The sequence below is a fragment of the Bison bison genome, unplaced genomic scaffold, assembly GCF_000754665.1.
Source record: "Bison bison bison isolate TAMUID 2011002044 unplaced genomic scaffold, Bison_UMD1.0 scf7180017864349, whole genome shotgun sequence".
Taxonomy (NCBI): domain Eukaryota; kingdom Metazoa; phylum Chordata; class Mammalia; order Artiodactyla; family Bovidae; genus Bison; species Bison bison.
In genome coordinates, this window is record NW_011494921.1 from 160,846 (window position 1) to 183,646 (window position 22,801).

At 39.0% G+C, this 22,801-nt stretch overlaps 1 protein-coding gene across 1 annotated transcript; it reads right to left on the reverse strand.

Annotated features, from left to right (window-relative positions):
- Positions 1–347: 347 nt before the first annotated feature.
- LOC104999221 (serpin B10) lies at positions 348–22,046 on the reverse strand. The gene is made up of 8 exons (XM_010854728.1): positions 21,985–22,046; positions 17,886–18,062; positions 13,814–13,879; positions 13,244–13,381; positions 11,827–11,944; positions 6,656–6,798; positions 3,241–3,396; positions 348–1,170 (listed from the first exon to the last, which is right to left on the reverse strand). The coding sequence occupies exons 2-8, from the start codon at positions 18,051–18,053 to the stop codon at positions 766–768; spliced, it is 1,194 nt and encodes a 397-aa protein (XP_010853030.1). The 5' UTR covers positions 18,054–18,062; positions 21,985–22,046; the 3' UTR covers positions 348–765.
- Between the last annotated feature and the right edge of the window lie 755 nt (positions 22,047–22,801).

Here is a 22,801-nt window from a genome sequence, read left to right on the forward strand (position 1 = left end):
GATACAGAAAACACATTTTCTTGTACTAATTTATACACTGCTCATATCAGATCCATAGTAGATTATGTCTTTCACTTAGTAAATTAAAATGGAAAAAAGCAACTAGAATGATACACTCAGTCTCTAAAATTAGAATAACAGCTGATGAGACTACCAATAAGACATTGTGTATGAGCATTTTTAGTAGAAATTGGAAAAACACAGGCAATTTTGTGGAGATAAAATGTTAGTAAGAATATCTTCTTATACCCAACAATATACATTTATATAAATTAGAAATTTACTCTTCTAGTTTATAAGATTTTTAAAAGCAAAGATGTTAATGTGACAACTGTTACCCATAGTAATTCTTTCTAATAAAATTTTTATTTTAGAATACTTTTAAATTCACATATCAATATCAGTGATATCATTATATCAACTTTATAAAGATTTTTCTTCACTAAATGATGCATGTGAAATATAAGCGACAATGGAGATACAGTGACCAGGTAGGTCAAGCATTGAAGGCATTTGATTGAATAACCAAATTTCTGAAAAGCAAATAAAAGTCACATTAAAATGTTAAAAAAATTAAATTTGCATTCTCTCTAACTATATAGGCCTGATAGGATCACTAGAATATATTATTTCAAGATAATCTTTCTCATACGTATGCATACGAAAGAGTCAAGCTACAAACTGGTTGTATTGTAATTGTGTTTTCCATCATATGTGTATTTTTCACACTTTAGATGCTCTTGTTTGATGAGAGAGATGCAGGGTTTAGGGGGAGCAGAATCTCCCATAAAATAAAATGCCGTTGGTTTTGTTGTGCCTGATGAAGAAGAGGAACGGGTGGTCTGCATTGAATTCGATGGAGGGGAGTTTAATTCTTACACTCACTTCACTCCCAGTACCAGCTGCAGCCTCTGTACCTTGTTCATTTATTTCCACAAAACACTTATGGAAAACATTGGACAGAAATAGGTTTCTCTCTGAGGACATTCCTGAGAAATCAGCTTTGCTCTGGTTAAAGGCATCGCTCATCCCCATACTGCTCAAAGTTGACTTGAGATCGTAAGTCTCTTCCAGCTTGAACTTGGGAAGGTTTAACTGCACATTGCACAACTCCATCATGTCTGCGCTGGTCCACTCACTCAGCTTCTCATAGGTGATAGCCTTTTCCAGCTGCAATTTGGAGCCAATGAAGAAAGAATCAGTAATTTCCAATTAAGAAATAGGAAATAAAGGTTGAGTGAAATCTCTAGATATTACATAGATGAATTATAATCACTCCCATTACCAAAGGTAACAAAACACACACATTTGGAATTTTTTTGTTTATAAAGAGATCTTTCACACTGTTGACATATCATTTTGCAGATTAATAGTTCTCAGGATATAGGCTTAATAAGTTAGACCTTGATTCGAAACAGAAGTACTTCTATGATATTTGCAAGACAGCAACTACATACACAAATATACTAGTATAAATATACATTTAGATGTCATCAACACAAAAGCGTATACTCTAGGACACGTTGTACGCCAGGGAACCAAAAAAATTATTTTTATTAGTTGTATTAACTAGTTTAAAACTAGTTTATTAACTAATAAACTAGTTCAATAACTAATTTATTAAATTAGTTTCATTAGCACAGTATACAATCCTTCAAAAACAAAATCTGAGATAAAATGCCTATACTCTATAATTACACCAATATGAAACTAGTAATTATGAATTATGGGGAGAAAAAGAATAGTAAAGAAAGGAAAATCATTGTATCTTAAGAGTAATAACTTTTTAAATAGTGATTTTGAAGCTGCTTTTTCTCTTGATATTTAAAATTTTAAAACAATAAATATATATGTATATACACATATGCATTACATATATAGGATAAAAAGCAATGTTTGATTTTTTAAATAACATGTTTGTTTAAAGCACATGGTTTTGCTAATTTGGAGTTTTCTAGATCCAAGTATTGCTATCAAAGACACATATGTAAATGATGTGCATTAAGTGACAGTGTTTCAGGTCAGGAACTTGCACTTTGTAAAAAAAAAAAGGCTTATAATGATGTAACTCTAATGGTTTAGTGTTCACACTTGGTTTTACCATCCTCTCCAGTTTCACAAATTTTATGACACTATCTAGAGATCTTTCTAAACACCAATAGGAAAGTGGAAACAGAAACATAAACAATCTGGCACACATGAAAAACTACACGCAGTGCACAGAAAGACAGACCACTGATTGCACGTGAATCACTCAGAAATGTAGTCTGGCCAAAATCAGGCTTCAGTTCAGTGCAGTTCATTTCATCGCTCAGTCGTGTCTGACTCTTTGCGACCCCATGAATCACAGCACGCCAGGCCTCCCTGTCCATCACCATGTTTAACTGGTGAACAACTTAAACAATAACCTGAAGATGCACTGATACAGACTATATCTTCTGAAGAGTGTTTACTTGATAAAAAGCATTCTTTAAAAAATGTTTTAGACTCTGTTTATGTTTTTAAATGTATGTCTAAGGCTAGCTTAATGCATGTGACTTAAAAATTAATTAGGTAGGTTCTACCAGAAGGGGAAAAAAGACCTATACTACCTGAAAGATTGTTATGATCAATCTACACAGCTTTGTTACTCACAATAAATATTTCTAGCTGTTGTTTGTGTGGCTACCCAATGCTAAAGGTGTCTGTAGACTACTTATCCTTCCTGAGAAATAGTAACATCAACCTTACAAAGTTTTGTAAAGCTTAAGTGATACGTGAAAATACAGTAACTAGGGTTGAAGATGTGTTGGTTGCCCCCCTGTGCAGAAATTCAAAAACTGGGAGATCATATATTTATAAGATCATATCTTTTTTCCCAGGAGGGATAAACACTAGAACCATATTCATGTCAGACTGATGTCTCTTTTTTCAAGTTATTTTTCCATGCAAGTAAACATTCCCAAGTGGTGCTAGTGGTAAAGAGCCTGCCTGCCAATGCAGGAGACATAAGAGACACAGGTTCAATCCCTGGGTCAGGAAGTTTCCCTGGAGGAGAAAATGTCTACCCACTCCAGTATTCTTGTCTATAGAATCCCATGGACAGAGGAACTTGGTGTGTCAATGGAGTTGCACAGAGTCAAACATGACTAAAGTGATTTTGCATGCATTTGCAAAATAGACATAGACTCACAGAGAGAAAACAAATGTTACCAAAGGGGAGAGGAAAGGAGGGAGGTATGAATAGACTGATCCCTTTACCTGATCCAGTCCATCAACGTCTTCTGGCAGCAGTATGAGCAGACTGAGGTCATGGCTCTCATAGTAGAGTTGAAGGCCCATGGCTTGTGGACTTTCTATGTAAAATACTTGAAGTTTTTCTTTCATGGACATCATTTGCACTGGTTTGCTTGTAGTCTGTAGAATATATGCAGCAAAATCACCGGGGAGGTATCTCACCAAATTCTTAATTCTTTAGCAACATTGGTTCCCAGCCATCTGTGACACTGACAAAGATGATGATCCTCTGCTAAATGCTGAATAAAACTATTCAAACTTGCTTTCTGGAAATATGTGTTCCACTGATAACATCGTCAATAAATGATGTGAGAATTTCTTTCTCTGACAGTATTATGGCATCCTCTATGAATCATGGCAAGCTGGATTGTACCAAACACTTAAAACAATATATAATCTTATGCAAACTATGCAAATACCAATGATTCAGAAACTAAGTTGCATTTCAGATGCAAACATTTGAGACAGCCTTTTAATATCATAAAACTGAAATCCACTAAGAGAAGGAAAATACAAGCAATAAACTAGGAGCTAAGAATTGCAAAATATGTGTTTGGTAAAATACCAGTATCTGAAATTTGTGAAGAACTCTTAAAACTCAACAATGATAAAGCGATGAACCCTGCTTAAAAAATAGGCAAAAGATCTAAACTGATACTTCATCAAAGGAAGACCTACAGCATGTGAAAAGATGTTCAATCCTATGTGCTTAGGCAATTGCAAATTAAAACAGTGAAGATTAGCTGTGGAGTGTCACAGCTAATAGAAAGGCCAAAAGTTCAAAACCCTGATGACACAAACTTCTAGCTAAGATGGAACTGACATTCTCTGCCAATGGGAATGCAAAGTGGAAGCCACACCAGATGGCAGTGCAGTGGTTTCTTCCAAAGCTAAACACAACCTTACCACATGATCCAACAACTGTGCTCCTGGGTAGTCACCAGAATGAGTTACAAACATGTTCATGCAAAATCTTGCACATATATGCTTATAGCAGTTTGAGTCATAATTGCCAAAAACTAGAAAGAATCAAAATGCCCTTCAGAAAGGCAAACGGATCAACAAAATCTTAAATCCATACAATGGGAGATTATTCAGCAATAAAGTGAAATGACCTGTCAAGCCACAAAAAGTGTCTTTAAATACATATTGGAGGAACTTTAAATACATATTGCTAAGTAGAAGAATGTGGTTGCACCTTCAAGAAGATTGCATACTATGTAATTCCAATTTTACTGCATTCTGGAAAAGGCAAAACTATACAGACAGTAAAAAGATCATCAGTTGCGAATGACTTAGAGGGAGGGATGAATGTGTTGAGTACAGGGCATTTTTAGGACAATGAAATTATTCTGTACGATACTGTAATGGTAGATACATGACATTATGAAATGTCAGTAAAGCCAATGGTAAACAAAAGCAAAACCGTGCAATTCAGACATTTTATACTTGTTATTTATCCACTCTATGTGGTGCTAAATGTCAATCACAAAGCCCTACCTTTCTGCTAAGGTAGTGGCCTCGTGACCATGGCTGTTCACTCAGGATGCTCTGTGTTGAAATGATTGTCTCAAGGATAAGCATATGGGTGGGACCAATCAGAGTCTTCTTTGGGAGCATTCTGTTAGAGCTAGCAGCCAAGACTCTCTCTGTATTAACAGTAGAGTTGTGAAGCTAGAATAAAGGGCAGTCATATTCCCTGGTCATATGGATAAACTCCATCCTTAATATTAGAGAATGAGAGCAATAATGATGGCTCAAGGGTAGAGGCAGAGAGGACAGATTATGTTTGAGACTCTAGAGGTCCCACTCCTGGTTCCTCTTAGTTTCTTTGATGTTGTTTAGTTTATTAGTCATGTCTGACTCTCTTGTGACACCATGAACTATAGCCCACCATTGTCTTCTGTCCATGGGATTTCCCAGGCAAGAATACTGGAGGTATTTACTTCTCCAGAGGATCTTCTTGACAGAGGGATTGAACCCACATCTCCCACATTGGCAGGTGGATTCTTTACCCCGAGCCATCAGGGAAGCCCTTGAGCTAACACTAATATAATTCTCATGTCACTGGAGCTAGTTTGGAATGCTTTCCTATCACTTGCAGCTGAAAATTTCTACTGCTTTTATCAAGCCAAGTAACTATCCAGCTTATTTCCAGTTAGCCTGTAGGATTATAAATTCAGTCCTTTCTACATCTTTTCCCCACTGATCATCTGAAAATTGCCTATTGCACACAACCTATTGCACACAACATATTGTTACAGCCATAAGTCATCAGCAGCAGTGTTTAAGTGAGATAATCCACCCAGGACTAAAACATTTTCACAAACTTTGGCAGTCAGTTCTTTACCTAAGAATTTGGAATGTGACCTATCAAACTCATCTCTAGAATGGAGATCAGACTTCAGATTGAGAGAAGAAGGATGAGAGAAACAGAGTTGAGAAGATAGAAGATGAATCCTGACAATATTTGAATCTTTGTTTCCATTCAATTCTCAAGACCCAGCTGCATTCCAGCCCTTGGGTGTATCTGTGACCTTCTGTTCATCTCCCTTGTTGCTGAAGTAGTTCCTACTACAAAAACAAATGCTCTGTGTGCCAGCCCAGAGGGAAAACTTAAAGAAAGAGATGAGATTTTAAAATGTTTTTTATTTCTTTTTCTTCTGGAAAAGTAAGAGTTTGGTGTAAGATGATGCTAGTTTAGTAGAACAAGAACAGAACTTGTAAGTGAAGAACGTGGAATCATGGTTCTGGCAGCCTTCTAACTGAGGCACAGCTCGAGGCACTTGAGGCTTCCCCAGCGGCTCAGTGGTAGAGCATCCGCCTGCCACTGCAGGAGACACAGGAGATCCAGGTTCGATCGGAGACCCAGGTTCGATCCCTGGGTCAGGAAGCTCCCCTGGAGGAGGAAATGGCAACCCACTATTCTTGCCAGGACACTCCCATAGAAAGGGGACTCTGGCGGGCTACAGTCTGTGGGGTCACAAAGAGCAAGTAACACACACACACCCCAACACTGGACATTTAAAGGTTGGTTCCTCTATTGACCAGAGAAACTATAATGAAACCAAAACAAATAAACTTGAAATGAATCTAGCCACTTAGCCCCACTGCACTTCTAACTTGGAAAATAAATGCAATAACTACCTTACCTACTCTACCATGATCGCAGCGAGGGGTGAGTGATAAAATATGTGAGATTAAAACAATGAAAGGGCAACGTCCAGGTGGGATGAAACTGGGGCTTTTAGGTCAGTCATCCCTGCCCAAGTAAAGAGCCATCATTTACAGGAACAAATATTCAGATAGAATGAATTTAAAATAGAATTTCATTTGCAATGTCTTATAAAATACATACTGGTTATTAACAGGCTCCTACCTTGTTTATTTTGAAAGACTTTTCTGTGGTATTTTGGACTAAGAATTGATGTTCCCAGACTCCTTTAAAGTAAAGGGCATTCACCAGAACCATTCTGGTTGTAGGATCCACTGCATCATCAGGTAGGAGATTTAGGATTTTTCCTACAAAAGCAAAGGGACATATTTCAAATGATATAGTTATGTCCTGGTGAAATGCCACACTTATAAAACTTATGATTATGAAATACTGTTAAATGGTAACATCTTATACCCAGAAAAATTCAAACCAGGAATTCAGTATTGATAGAATACCATTAATATTAACAGATCTACTTAGATTTCTTCTTCTAAAAAATAATTTTTATGTAGACCATTTTTAAAGTCCTTACTTAATTTGTTACAGTACTGTTTCTGTTTTATGTTTTCATTTTTTGGCCACAAATCATGTGATATCTTAGTTCCCCAACCAGGGATCAAACCCATACCCTGTGTTTTGGAAGGCAAAGTCCCAACCCCACTGGACCACAAGAGGTGTGCTCTGTTTAAATTATTTCATCTGTTGTTCCAATAGTGTCCTTTTTTTCTAGATTAGAAATCAATCCAAGGGCTCAAGTTGCATTTAGGTCTCATTTCCTCTTAGTCCTCTTTAAGCCAAGGCAGTTTCACATTCATTCTTTGTCTTTCATGACCTTGATACTTTTGGGGGAAAAAAAAATTGTAGAATGCTTAACTCTCTGCTCAGATTTTTCTGATGCTTCTTCAAGATAATATTTAAGTTATGTATTTGGGGGAGAATATTGAAGAAAGTGGGGAAAAACACTAGACCATTCAGGTATGACCTATATCAAATCCCTTATGATTATACAGTGAAAGTGAGAAATAGATTTAAGGGACTAGATCTAATAGACGAGTGCCTGATGAACTCTGGACAGAGATACGTGACATTGTACAGGAGACAGGGACCAAGACCATCCCCAAGAAAAAGAAATGCAAAACGGCAAAATGGCTGTCTGCGGAGGCCTTACAATAGCTGTGAAAAGAAGTGAAAAGCAAAGCAGAAAAGGAAAGATATAAGCATCTGAATGCAGAGTTCCAAAGAATAGCAAGAAGAGATAAGAAAGCCTTCCTCAGTGTTCAGTGCAAAGAAATAGAGGTAAATAATAGAATGGGAAAGAATAGAGATCTCTTCAAGAAAATTAGAGATTCCAAGGGAATATTTCATGCAAAGATGGGCTCAATAAAGGACAGAAATGGTATGGACCTGACAGAAGCAGAAGACATTAAGAAGAGGTGGCAAGAATACACAGAACTGTACAGAAAAGATCTTCACAGTCCAGATAATCATGATGGTGTGATCACTCACCTAGAGCCAGACATCCTGGAATGTGAAGTCAAGTGGGCCTTAGGAAGCATCACTACAAATGAAGCTAGTGGAGGTGATGGAATTCCAGTTGAGCTATTTCAAGTCTTAAAAGATGATGCTGTGAAAGTGCTGTACTCAATATGCCAGCAAATTTGGAAAACTCAGCAGTGGCCACAGGACTGGAAAAGGTCAGTTTTCATTCCAATCCCGAAGAAAGGCAATGCCAAAGAATGCTCAAACTACTGCACAATTGCACTCATCTCACATGCTAGCAAGTAATGCTCAAAATTCTCCAAGCCAGGCTTCAGCAAAACGTGAACCATGAACTTCCAGATGTTCAAGCTGGTTTTAGAAAAGGCAGAGGAACCAGAGATCAAATTGCCAACATCTGCTGGATCATGGAAAAAGCAAGACAGTTCCAGAAAAACATCTATTTATGCTTTATTTACTGTGCCAAAGCCTTTGACTGTGTGGATCACAATAAACTGTGGAAAATTCTGAAAGAGTTGGGAATACAGGACCACCTGACCTGCCTCTTGAGAAACCTGTATGCAGGTCAGGAAGAAACAGTTAGAACTGGACATGGAACAACAAACTGGTTCCAAATAGGAAAAGGAGTACGTCAAGGCTATATATTGTCACCCTGCTTATTTAACTTATATGCAGAGTACATCATGAGAAACGCTGGGCTGGAAGAAACAGAAGCTGGAATCAAGATTGCTGGGAGAAATATCAATAACCTCAGATATGCAGATGACACCACCCTTATGGCAGAAAGTGAAAAAGAACTAAAGGGTGTCTTTATGAAAGTGAAAGAGGAGAGTGAAAAAGTTGGCTTAAAGCTCAACATTCAGAAAACTAACGTCATGGCATCTGGTCCCATTACTTCATGGCAAATACATAGGAAAACAATGGAAACAGTGGCTGACCTTATTTTGGGGGGGCACCAAAATCACTGCAGATGGTGACTGCAGCCATGAAATTAAAAGATGCTTACTCCTTGGAAGGAAAGTTATGACCAACCTAGACAGCATATTCAAAAGCAGAGATATTACTTTGTCAACAAAGGTCTGTCTAGTCAAGACTATGGTTTTTCCAGTGGTCATGTATGGATGTGAGAGTTGGACTATGAAGAAAGCTGAGGGCCGAAGAATTGATGCTTTTGAACTGTGGTGTTGGAGAAGGCTCTTGAGAGTCCCTTGGACTGCAAGGAGCTCTAATCAGTCCATCCTAAAAGGAGATCAGTCCTGGGTGTTTATTGGAAGGACTGATGTTGAAGCTGAAACTCCAATACTTTAGCCACCTGATGGAAGAGCTGACTCATTTGAAGAGACCCTGATGCTGGAAAAGATAGAGGGCAGGAGGAGAAAGGAACAACAGAGGATGAGATGGTTGGATGGCATCACCGGCTCAATGGACATGAGTTTGGGTAAACTCTGGGAGTTGGTGATGGACAGGGAGGCCTGGTGTGCTGTGGTTCATGGGGTTGCAAAGAGTCAGACACGACTGAGTGACTGAACTGAACTGATTGCTGTTGTGGGCTGAATTTTGTCCTTCCCAAAAGATACATTAATTCCTAACCCCCAGTCCCTGTGAATGTGATCTCATTTCAAAATAGGGTCTTTGCAGGTGCAATCAAGTTACAATGAAGTCATACTGGATTAGGTTGGGCCTCTAATTCAATGACTGGTGTCCTTATAAAAGGAGAGAAATTCGAACACAGACACACAGACTGTGAAAACACAAAGACAAAGGAGAGGAAGAGTAGAAAGCCATGTATCAACAGAGGCAGAGATTGGAGAGATGCTTCTACAAGCCAAGGTTTGCCAGCAACTATCAGCAACTAGGAGAGAGGCATGGAATGGCTTCTTTCCTAAAATTTTCCAAAGAAGTGGAAGCCTGGCATGCCACAGTTCATGGGGTTGCGAAGAGTGAAACTCAGATTAGCGACTGAATAACAGTAGAGCCCTGTCAACACCTTAACTTCGGATGTGCAGCCTCCAGAACTGTGTTGTTGCATGTCTAGCACTAAGTTGTGTCTGACTCTTTGCGACCCCGTGGACTGTAGCCCGCCAGGCTCCTGTGTCCATGGGATTTCCCAGGCAAGAATACTGGAGTGGGTTGTCATTTCCTTCTTCAAGGGATCTTCCTAGTTCAGTAAAAAAAGAACTGAGAATGTAGGGCTGCCAGCTTCCTCAATTCACTTCAATAAACATCAATGTTCTGAACAAATACCATAAGCGAGGCTATTATTTGTTAGTGATTCAAAGCAGAAACTCAAATAAGGTAGTGTTATTGCACTTAGGTCCTTGAATCTAGTGGGAGAGGTAGGGACGTCAATGAACAACTGAACAATTGTTAGTTTTAGGAACGACGTGGTAAGTGTCAAGGTAAAGGTTCCCAAAGGGGCTTTGAGAGCAAGGAGGAAGGCTCTTTGTCTGAGGGAGGCCCTGAGTTGTTAACCAGTGGCCATGAAGGGGCTGGGAGTGGCAGGAGAGGGGCAGTTTCTGATTGAGGGGACACAGGAGTAAATATGTGAGGGTGTGAAGTAGCACAGGAATCTTCTGGGATTCTGTGCCACTTGAAATTCCTGAGCATTAGTTTTGAGTCAGAGAATGATAAGAGTTGGAGTGGAGAGACAGGCAAGACCCCATGGTCACGCTGAGCTTCTATATCAGTTTAGGGAGTTAGGATTCATCTTTTACTACAGGTCCAGGTAACTGACTATCTTGGTTTGTCCAGGCCTGAGAGACTTTCAGAAAATAAAATCTGGAAATTCCCAGGCAAACTAAGACAAAATGGTCACCAGAGCATAACATATGCTGTGTTCCCAAGTTTGGGATATAAATGGAATTGATGTGTGAAAGTTTCAGGGCAGCCACTTAAAAGCAAAGAGGCTTTATCTTCCCTATTTCCTGCTGACTGTGACACTAACAAACATTAAGAATCATCTCCTGTGTGCACAATCTCAGTGGTGTGCCACTCTGCAACCTCATGGACTGTAGCCTGTCAGGCTTCTCTGGAATTCTCCAGGCAAGAATACTGGAGTGGATTGCCATTTCCTTCTCTAGGTGATCTCCCCAACCCAAGGACTGAACCCAAATCTCCTGCATTGGCAGATGGGTTCTTTACTACTGAGCCACCAGGGCAGCCCAAGAATCATCTTAGACAAATATAAAAGCCACATCTTGAAGATGCAGCTCTAATCCACAAGGTATATCTCTGGAAGGCCTCTGGGAAGAGAATGCTTATCTATCCTGTGATGATTAGGTCAGAGATAAACTATCTTTTTTGGACATGAATCTGAGCAAACTCTGGGAAATGGTGAAGGGAAGGCTGGTGTTCTGCAGTCCACGGGGTTAAAAAGAGCCAGACAAGACTTAGCAACTGAACAACAATAGCAACAACAAACTTCTATCCTATTACTAGGATAGTTACTGCATTTTAAATCTGTTCTAATATATGACCTTATTCTGGAACTTACTTAAGGTTATACAGTATATTTAATGCCACACATTAATTATTCATTAGCAGCCACTTTTCTTTAGAAACCACATGTGCATCAGTATTCCAAAACTTTTTGCATTTCTCTAGAGTCCTCTTTGGAATTAGTAGAGTGAGATCATTCTCTTGTTTACTTGGTATTAATTAAATGGTTGTCTTATTTGTTTTAGATAAGACTTAGAATAAAAACAAATGTTCTGAATAATTAGAATATGCCCACAGTTCTATTTAAGAAATGTACATACTGAACACATAACACAATTCAAAATGATAAAGTAATACTTTTCAAAAATACACTGGTGATCACCTTGCAGAAAGCTTACCCTCAGTCTGTTTTTCAACCCAAGAGTTGATCTCCTTTCTGATTTGGTCAGAAGCTCCTATAAAGTTCACAGACTGTGGCTCTGCACCAAAATATGTTTTCACATCTTCTAAATATTTCTGGAAGATATAGGTAAAATCTCCTTTTGTAGATTTTTTTTAATCAAAGCTGAGAAATCAAGTCTATTTAGATTATTGAAAAACAAAAATACAGCTAGATGGATAATTGCAAACTCTCACCCCATTGTTTTCTTCAGTCTTCCATACTCCAGCTATGGTTAAAACTAAGCTCCCCTGTGTAAACTTAGCTGGATGCAGACTAGCCATGCAGAACTGCAGTTGTGGAAGGAAGGCCTGCCGCCTACAGCTCTGGAGCCCCCACATCCATATATATATGTGCCATGTGGCATGTGGGATCTTATTCCCAGGAGTCTTCTCCACTGTACAGCTTGACTTTTTCTATTGCTATCCTTCTGTCCTATTCAATTTCTTTACTTCTTACCCACAGGGCACCTGGGTCTTCTGGCTCTTTTCTGACACATGCCAAAGAATGTGACAGACAAACAGGAAGAACTAAATGTTTGGCCGGACATAGAGTTGACTCGGGAGAAGGCAATGGCACCCCACTCCAGTACTCTTGCCTGGAAAATCCCATGGACAGAGGAGCCTGGTAGGCTGTAGTCCATGGGGTCGCTGAGGGTCGGACACGACTGAGCGACTTCACTTTCACTTTTCACTTTCATGCATTGGAGAAGGAAATGGCAACCCACTCCAGTGTTCTTGCCTGGAGAATCCCAGGGACGGTGGAGCCTGGTGGGCTGCCATCTATGGGGTCGCACAGAGTCGGACATGACTGAAGCGACTTAGCAGCAGCAGCAGCAGCAGCAAAGTTAACTCCTCTGAGGATCTGCATTGTGGGGTCTCAACCATCAGAGAAGAGAAGTTGACTTAATTGCATGTAAATAGCATTTTCTATAGTCATAATGTGAAGTGATTTATCTGATCCTAAAGTCAGCTTTGCTCTTGAGGACAGAGTCTCCAGCCACCCTCTGATGACGATGCCACCCTCTGCTCCTTCAGACTCACCACATGGAACTACTCTAGATCTTTTGTTCTATTTCCCAAGAAACAAATGTTGGCCCAGGGTTTATATAAACCCCATTTCTATGTGTGTTAGTGGGTTGTACCCCTTTATTCTGGGCATAAAATTCTGATCACTAGATGTGGTTTAAGATACATTGTTGGTTTCCTTTACAACTTGACACATTGGTCAGTTTAAATGATTATCAGAAATACTGACCACAGACATCCTATACATTAAGATTGTCCCGGGATCCCTGTAGAAAAGCACAAAGCGTCTGATTGGTCTCACATGGCTCTTTCTTTCCCATCAACTTAAAATAAGAGGTTTGCACTTACCTTGTGAAATGGAAAAGTTTTCTCCCCGTAGATCCTGTTGGCTGTTTTAAGTATGCAAGCATGGCTGGAACTGTTGATTTCTGAAATAAGTGTCTGGAAATCAGAGTATATTTCTTCAGGCTTGCCCACATTGAATTCCTTTCAAAGAAAAGAAATCGGTCAAATAAAAATGTTGAAAAAGAAACACATGTATATGAACAATTTAGAATAAAAGAAATTATTTCACGTTCATGAACTGATCATGAAATCAACTGCATGGCAGGTAAATGTTTTCTTTGGTGTTCTTAGTGCAGGATATAAAAGTTGTTGAGGCATAATTTGCTTCACACTTAGTATGCAAAGATAACAGCAAGGTTGAAAGTGAAATAGTTTTGAAGGGAAAGAAAGGGGAAAGAATATAACTCTTTCAAAAAGTGTAGACATTGTGTACTCTAAAATTTTCCTGTAGTTTTAATATCTTTTTCTAAGAAAAATGACCTATTAAAGGTTGTTTGATTTAGCCACTAAAAAAAAAATGCTAAAAGTACCTTCTCCTTAATTATCAAATGGATATTGAAATATAAGACATACCATTTTCCTTTTCTTTTCACTGTCAGGACAAAATTTGCTGTCCTGGTCTCTGCTAAATTGAAGAACCTATAATTTCAATAAAAAGGCAATACATGAGCACATTTTGCAGAGGTGTGATCATTTGAAATACACATCAGTAAATATAAGCCTGTCATTCCCATAGCTGCAAAACATATGATTAATGAATCAAGGGAGCTCTGATTTGACTTAAATGGTACATTACCTGGACTAACAGAGTAAGTCAAGAGCTGCTTTTAAATAAATTTTTAAGTTGAATTTAAGTTGTTAGTCTGTTTACTTTAATACTTTGCATTGGACATTGAAAATAACATTGGGAATAGCCTTAAATGTAAAATTCTCATGTTTTCCATGGTTCATTTTTATCTATCATTGTTTGAGAAGAAAGCTAAGTATTCAATTAAGTGCATCATTTAGCCAGTTTAAGCAAAAGCCACCATTGCCCTAATTATCTGGAAAATTCAGGAGTTTTAGTTGTTATTTCTACTTAAGTGCTTCAGTTCTCACTGCCGACCATCATCTGACAATAGAGTCAGAGTCTTTGTGTTCCCCCAGCATTTATGTGAAATTCACAGGAAGGATGTGGACTCTGTTTCTCTTAAATTGTCCAAGAGGAGGAAGACACTAATTATACTCCCACATGCGTCCTGGACGCAGCTCACAGAAAGGAACAGCACTACTGAACGGCCTTCACTTTCACTTTGCTATATAAGGCTACACACACATAGAAACACTGTGATTTGAGAATGCTTACATCAGATTAACTGCTTATACAGTAATCAGTTTAGTTCAGTCACTCAGTCATGTCCAACTCTTTGTGACCCCATGGACTGCAGCACGCCAGGCTTCCCTGTCCATCACCAACTCCCGGAGCTTGCTCAAACTCATGTCCATCGAATCGGTGATGCCATCCAACCATCTCATCCTCTGTCCTGCTGTTCTCCTCCCACCCTCAATACCTCCCAGCATCAGGGTCTTTTCAATTGAGTCAGTTCTTCACATCAGGTGGCCAAAGTATTGGAGCTTCAGCATCAGCATCAGTCCCTCCAATGAATATTCAGGACTGATCTCCTTTAGGATGGACTGGTTGGATCTCCTTGTAGTCCAAGGGACTCTCAAGAGTCTCCTCCAACACCACTGTTCAAAAGCACAACTCTTTGGTGCTCAGCTTTTTTTATAGTCCAATTTTCACATCCATACATGACTACTGGAAAAACCATAGCTTTGACTAGACGGACCTTTGTTGGCAAAGTAATGTCTCTGCTTTTTAATATGCTGTCTTTTTAATGGGCTTCCCTGGTGGCTCAGTGGGTAAAGAGTCGGCCTGCAGTGCAGGAGAACCAATTTCTATCCCTCACTTGGGAAGATCCCCTGGAGAAGGAAATGGCAACCCACTCCAGTATTCTTGTTTGGAGAAGTCCATGGACAGAGGAGCCTAGTGGGCTACAGTCAATGGGGTCCCAAAGAGTCGGACATGCCTGAGTGACTAAGGTGACCAGGTTGGTCGTAGCTTTTCTTCCAAGGAGCAAGCGTCTTTTACTTTCATGGCTGCAGTCACCATCTGCAGTGATTTTGGAGCCAAAAAAAAATAGAGTCTGTATACAGCCTTGACATACTCCTTTCCTGATTTGGAACCAGTCTGTTGTTCCATGTCCAGTTCTAACTGTTGCTTCTTGACCTGCATACAGATTTCTCAGGAGGCAGGTCAGGTGGTCTGGTATTCCCATCTCTTTTAGATTTTTCCACAGTTTGTTCTGATCCACACAGTCAAAGGCTTGGCATAGTCAATAAAGCAGAAATACATGTTTTTCTGGAACTCTCTTGCTTTTTCCATGATCCAGTGGATGTTGGCAATTTGATCTCTTGTTCCTCTGGCTTTTCTAAATCCAGCTTGAACATCTGGAAGTTCACATACTGTTGAAGACTGGCTTGGAGAATTTTGAGCATTACTTTGCTAGCATGTGAGATGAGTGCAATTGTGTGGTAGTTTGAGCATTCTTTGGTATTGTGCTTCTTTGAGATTGGAATGAAAACTGACTTTTTCCAGTCCTGTGGCCACTGCTGAGTTTTCCAAATTTGTTGGCATATTGAGTGCAGCATTTTCACAGCATCATCTTTCAGGATTTGAAATAGCTCAGCTGGAATTCCATCACTAGCTTTGTTCATGGTGATGTTTCCTAAGGCCCACTTCACTTCTCATTCCAGGATGCCTGGCTCTAGGTGAGTGATCACACCATCGTGATTGTCTGGGTCATGAAGATCTTTTTTGTACAGTTCTTCTGTGTATTGTTTCCACCTCTACTTAATATCTTCTGCTTTTGTTAGGTCCATACCATTTCTGTCCTTTATTGAGCCCATCTTTGCATGAAATGTCCCCTTGGTATCTCTAATTTTCTTAAAGCGATCTCTAGTCTTTCCCATTCTATTGTTTTCCTCTATTTCTTTGCACTGATTGCTGAGGAAAGCTTTCTTATCTCTCCTTGCTATTCTTTTGAACTCTGCGTTCAAACTGGTGTATCTTTACTTTTCTCCTCTGCCTTTAGCTTCTCTTCTTTTCTCAGCTATTTGTAAGTCCTCCTCAGACAACCATTTTGCCTTTTTGCATTTCTTTTTCTTGGGGATGGTCTTGATCACTGCCTCCTGTACACTGTCACAAACTTCCATCCATAGTTCATCAGGCACTCTATATATCAGATCTAGTCTCTTATATCTATTTCTCACTTCCACTGTATAATCATAGGGGATTTGATTTAGGTCATACCTGAATGGTCTAGTGGTTTTCCCTACTTTCTTCAATTTAAGTCTCAATTTGGCAATAAGGAGTTCATGATCTGAGCCACAGTCAGCTCCTGGTCTTGTTTTTGCTGACTGTATAGAGCTTCTCCAACTTTGGCTGCAAAAAATATAATCAATCTGATTTCAGTATTGACCATCTAGTGATGTCCATGTGTAGAGTCTTCTCTTGTATTGTTGGAAGAGGGTGTTTGCTATCACCAGCGCGTTCTCTTGGCAAAACTCTATTAGCTTTTGCCCTGCTTCACTTTGTACACCAAGGCCAAATTTACCTGTTACTCCAGGTATCTCTTGACTTCCTACTTTTGCATTCCCATCTCCTATAATGAAAAGGACATCTTTTTTGGGTGTTTGTTCTAGAAGGTCTTGTAGGTCTTCATATTCATAGAACCACTCAACTTCAGCTTCTTCAGCATTAGTGGTTGGGGCATAGACTTGGATTACTGTGATATTGAATGGTTTGCCTTGGAAACAAACAGTAATACTGTTCTACTATTTTAATGCTCTTCATGTATTCATTAGATTCACCCAGACAAGCAGGGACTGAACAAAGTAACAACCAAACAAAGCATGAGAAACAGATTTCACCTGATTTTTTTATTTGTGTCTTTTTAAATCAATTTATTATTATTTTGTTTATTTATTTTTGACTGTGCTGGGTCTTTGCTGCTTTGCGTGGGCGTGTGGGCTTTCTTTATTTGAAGTGTCTGAAGGCTACTCTTTGAGTGGGGCTTCCCTTGTTTTGGAGCCTAGGCTCTAGGTGCACAGGCTACAATAGTTGCCCTGCAGCCTGTAGGATCTTCCCCGAGCAGGAATCAAACCATGTCCCCTACATTGGCAAGCAGATTTTAACCACTGAGCCACCAAAGAAGTCCTCTATTTGTGTTTTTAAGAAAATCCTTCCAAGATTAGAAAGATGATGACTAACTCTATTAAAGTACGAGCCATGACTTTCTTGAAATATTTTAATAATCAGAATTTTAAAAAATTTTGACATTGAACCAAACTTGATAACCTCATGTCTCTGTCTCATTTTGCCAGAGAACACAGGTTCTTAAATAGTTTTCCTAGAAACAGTTGTCTGTTGATTCACTTTCTCAGCCTTACTTTTTAAGGTCTGGAAAATGTGTGTGTGTTTTATTTTGGAAGACATGATTGTAAAATGTGGACTATTTGGGTTCCAGGAGAGGAATGAAGGTAAAAGCCAAATAAAAGCATTTCATTTTAAGCCAGTAGAGGATAGTTGACCTTTCTTACTCACCTGGGCCATTTGGGCTGCAGTGGTCCCTTTGGTGCCCAAATACACCATGGCCAAGGAGGCTGAGATCCCCCAGGGAGAAAAGAAGATATTTTTACCCTCAGCAGATTCAGCTAGCTTTTTACTAAACTCCAGAGCAAATTGGTTGATAGATTTTGCTAGAAAGTCCATTGGGAAGATCTAAGAAAAATAAAGCAGAGTTAAAGAACATATTAATAATCTTTTCCATTTATTTTACTTTTTTTAAATGGATTTTTTGGCTAACACAATTATCTTTTCTATCATCCTTCATTGAAATGACAAAAGAATGTATTATCCAACCTGATTATATACATAATAACCTATGTAACAATCTATATGGGGCTTCCCTGGTGGCTCAGTGGTAAAAAATTGGCCTGCCAATGCAAGAGACATGGGTTCAGTCCCTGGGTCAGGAAGATCCCTCGAGACGGAAATGGCAACCTACTCCAGCATTCTTGCCTAGGAAATCCCATGGACAGAGGAGTCTGGCAGGCTACATTCAATGGATCACCAAGAGTCAGACACGATTTAGCAACTAAACAACAACAATAATCTATATATCTGTATTTATGCCCTCCTGAGAGCTGAATGAAAATAATTCCAGTATTATTTTAAATCTTAGAAAACTGAAGTCCAGAAAGTTTGAGAGAACGCCCTCAAATTCTAGCGCTGAAACACCTGAGAGAACACCTGGATTCTGGTCATTTGGGTCTTCCTGTTGAAATTGCCAGAGTTTAAATTGCAGTAGAATCAGCCAAGTGCTTCTTTTCTATACACCACATACCTGCTGGCTTCACCAGTAAATGAGGAATAATTATACACCTTTTTGACTTTGTACTTTTTCTCACTTATCTTTCATCCTTATTTTTATACTTTTTAACCTTGTTTATCCATGCACACCTTGACAGATGGTATCCTGGTTCGTGGAGAGCCTTTATCCTCCTTCATAATAAGATGAAACCCAACCCTGCTCCATACCTTTTCCTCTGGATGCTTTTTCTGAACTTTGGGGTTCACAAGAGCGTGTCTACCACCAAAGTCCCATAAGGTAGCTTTTGCCACTGCCTGGTGCTTATCACACTGCTAGTTCTGTTTTCATATGTTCGTATCTTTTCATCTCTAGAACAAGTTCCCTGAGAGCAAAATTTTCTTATTCTGCTTTGTGCATCTGCTAGCACCCATCTCAGGACTTTGTACAAAATGGAAACTTCCAAATATTTATTTATTTTTTATTTAGAGTGTTTATAGTTAAGGTTCTAGTCACCATTTTTTAAAATCTATTTAAACCTGAAACTTTCACAGTCTAGTGGAAATGCGTATAGAGAAGTAGAGAAGTCAAGACTCTTGTCTTTATTCTCACTCACTTGAGACCCCCTGAAACCAATCATAATGAACAAAGAAACTCAAGCTTTCTCATTTTTAAAAATATTGTATTCAGTTTCTAAATTTCACCTCTAATCACCCTGATATTCTCATTTAAGATTTTTAAAACTGGATTGCTATCAAAGAAATAGTGAGTTTAATCTATTGTGATTTTATAGCCAAATAATTTCTCAAACTGATTAAATAATTTAAAATAAACCAAATTCCTAGGCCTAGAGATTCCTATTAGGGTGAGTACTGTATAGAACTTGGTCTTGCACTGATATCATGTGGCCCTCTGAGAAACCTAGAATGAGAACTTTAGAGAAGTCAGGAGATCTCTCTAGCTAAATGGTTGAATCAAGGGAGAGACATGTGCAGACAAAGTCTTGATTTCTTCATGACTTGGATTAACAGTGATACTGTTGAAACCCCTCCTAGTCATAGGCTTACCCTTAACCAAACAACTTCTCAGCCTTTAAATCATCTCTAGTCATAGCTTGTACCTATTGCAGAAGCTGATGATAATTCTAGGCTAACACTATTTTATTAAATGAAAAAAGCAGCAACCCTTGTTTTGTAATAACTCTACACCCTCATAAAATGTTTGAAATTTACATATAAGCACTTTCTCCTGACAGATCCAGTGCCATCTTGGAAATAAGCTCCCTGTTTTCTTTATAGCTATATCCCTTTAAATGATGTTTTGTTTACTACCTATATATTAAGCTTTATCTTTTATTTTTTAATTTTCTTATTTGGCTGCACTGGGTCTTAGTTGCAGCATGTAGAGTCTTTGCTTGCAGAATGTAGGGTCTAGTTCCCTGAACAGTCATCAAACTCGGGTCCTCTGCTTTGGTAGCATAGATTGTTAGCCACTAGACCACTGGGACAGTCCCCTAAGCTTTCTATTTTAAGAACTCATGAATTTTTCATATGGAAAATGCTTGGCTCCATGGCCAAAGCATAATCATCATGAAGGGAAGAGAGGAGAAATTATTATTTTAAGGCTGAGGACTTTTATCCTTCTACCTATGATTTATGATTATTCTAGAGTTTAGATACTGGTAGCAAATTCCTGAAAATGATCATTCTCTCTGATGAAAGAGTTAATTTCTTGTGGAAAGTTAATAGACAGTTATCTTTAGTTTCATTAACTTTCATTAATATCATCATTAATAAATCATATGCAGCCTAGAACATACAAGAGGAACAACTCTTGCCTTTAAAAAAAAGTATCGAAGTGCTAAGCCAGCATTAAAGGTGATTCCTGAAAGATGCAGAATTTGGGGATGAAATTCTCATGAAATAATGTATCCATTCAAGGGATGGAGAGTGATCTTCTCAGAGCATACTATAAATAAAGACTAAAGTCTAGATCAAAAGCCATGTGTGCCCTTTTCAGAATGAGTTTCTCTTTGCAGTTTCCGGGAGGCATATAGATACATCAGTATGCCTGCTCAGTCGTGACTGACTCTTTGAGACCCGGTGGCTTGTAGTCTACCAGGTTCCTCTGTCTATGGAATTTTCCAGACAAGAATACTGGAGTGGGTTGTCATTTCCTAATCCATATATCATTATCCATACATTTATGTAAAATATGTAATATCTCAGTCTGTAATGGGGCTTAATCAAAGAAATATGAAAATAAGAAAAGAATAGTATCATTCATCAAAATGTGTCATTATAGATACACATATTCCCAGCAAATCAGTCTTGGAAAGAATCTTCTAATCCTAATCAAATTATCTCATTTTATCTGCTAGGAAACTAAGGCCCAGAGAAGTAAAATGTGCTAACATGCACAGCTCCCTAACAGCAGAGCTCTCATTTCAATCCCAGTCTCTGGACTCTAAATACAAATCCTTTTGCCACTATATTTTATTGCCTTTAAGGTTTTATGGTGAAAGGGAGGGATTGGGTGACAAAAGAGGTCAAATAAGAGGAGGGAGAAATGAGCGGTGATGGCGAGTGGGAGGAGGGAGCAGGAAGGACTCTGCTCTGCTTTCCTGTTAGAGGACAGTCAAGGCCTCCTGACCTTCCCAGGGTACTAACAATACTGTCTACTTGGTGGAGTCATGCATGTCAGAAAATGAGCTCTCCACACCCCCAGCACTTCTGAGTTTACCTGAAGCCATTTCTGAGGGAATTAATAGTCTTGAAGGGTTTCTGATGAGCATGTAGTGTAAGGTTAGGGTCTTGATTATTCCATGAAAGAGAAGAAAGTTTTTGGCCCCTGGAATGAAGGCCAAGACTTGAAATTGGGTAGGGGTAGGGGGTAGAGAGTCAAATCATTAGTTCCCTACGCAAATGAGTGAGATCAAGTTCATGTTGCCAAGTCTACTCTTTTGAAGGGATAGAAGGGTTTTGGTTCAATCATTCTGAGAATATCTTATTTCTTTTTGCCCCTGTTGACAAATACAAAGGCAGCAAATCCAAAAATGTGACTGGAAAAAAATATCATTCATAATCCACAATTCATGGTAAAACCACATCTCTCACATCTTTGGAAATGAAAGCGCTCTCCTGCTTAGCCTTTCCCAGCACAATCTTTGAACCAGTTCAAGGTTAAATCTCTCAGACTTGCACAGAATTCTAGGGGGATGGCCTCAACTATCATTTCTGTTCTGTGGAGGTCTTGATAGTTTGTTATTCATCTAGGCAGTACAATGAATAAAGAAAACATAAACATTTTTAAACAAAGAAATATTTACAATACCTTGTTTTCTTCCACTGGAGCAGAATTGGCAGTGGGTTCCTTTAGTAAGAAATTGTGGCTGAGTTAAGTAACTCTTAACTGTAGGAGTAATTTTTAGCAATTTTAGTACCACCCTTTTCTTAGCCCCACCCTCTGATTCACTTTTACAAGCCTATACACTCTTCCTTTCAAGTTTATCTTGGCCAGAAGATCAAACAAAAAGAGAGATAGACAAGGTTTTGCCTCAATTACTTAATGGCCCACATTTTCCATGTCTGTCTGTACACAGAGCCTGGAATTCTGACAAATTGTAACTCACACATTCCTGGCTTCATGTTTTCCCTAGTCTGCCAACTGGCAGAGATTAGTGGCTTCCCCTAGATATTTTTTCCCATAAAAACAGAAAGTTTTAAGTTAGTAGAATAATTATGAGCAATGAAATGGAGATTATTATTATTATAAACACCAATGTTTGCTGTTAAATTGCTCACAAGGTATTATGTGAAGTATCCAAGAAATGTTTCTGTTCTTCTCATTTGGGCTCTGGTGTTGACCCCCAGGCATAACTCAAACTATTTCATGCCCATTGTCCCCACTCCAGGGACATGGGGTCTGCATGGATGTTTTACATGCAGTTACTAGGTCTGGTAATGAACCTGCCAAAGCAGGAGACGTGGGTTTGATCCCTGGGTCACGGAGATCTCAAAGCTTCTCAGGTAGCACTAGTAGTAAAGAACACACCTCCCAGTGTGGGAGACCTAAGAGATGTTGGTTCAGTCCCTGGGTCTGATCCTCTGGAGGAGGGCATGGGAAGATCCCCTGGAGGAGGCCATGGCAA

What these genes read in the sequence shown, in the direction of transcription:
- LOC104999221 (XM_010854728.1), bottom strand. Translation starts at nt 18,053, where the DNA reads ATGGACTTTCTAGCAAAATCTATCAACCAATTTGCTCTGGAGTTTAGT. An exon ending in CTGCAGCCCAAATGGCCCAG is followed by an intron (nt 13,880 to 17,885) that starts GTGAGTAAGAAA and finishes TTGAAATTATAG; the next exon opens with GTTCTTCAATTTAGCAGAGA. An exon ending in AAACTTTTCCATTTCACAAG is followed by an intron (nt 11,945 to 13,243) that starts GTAAGTGCAAAC and finishes TATATCTTCCAG; the next exon opens with AAATATTTAGAAGATGTGAA.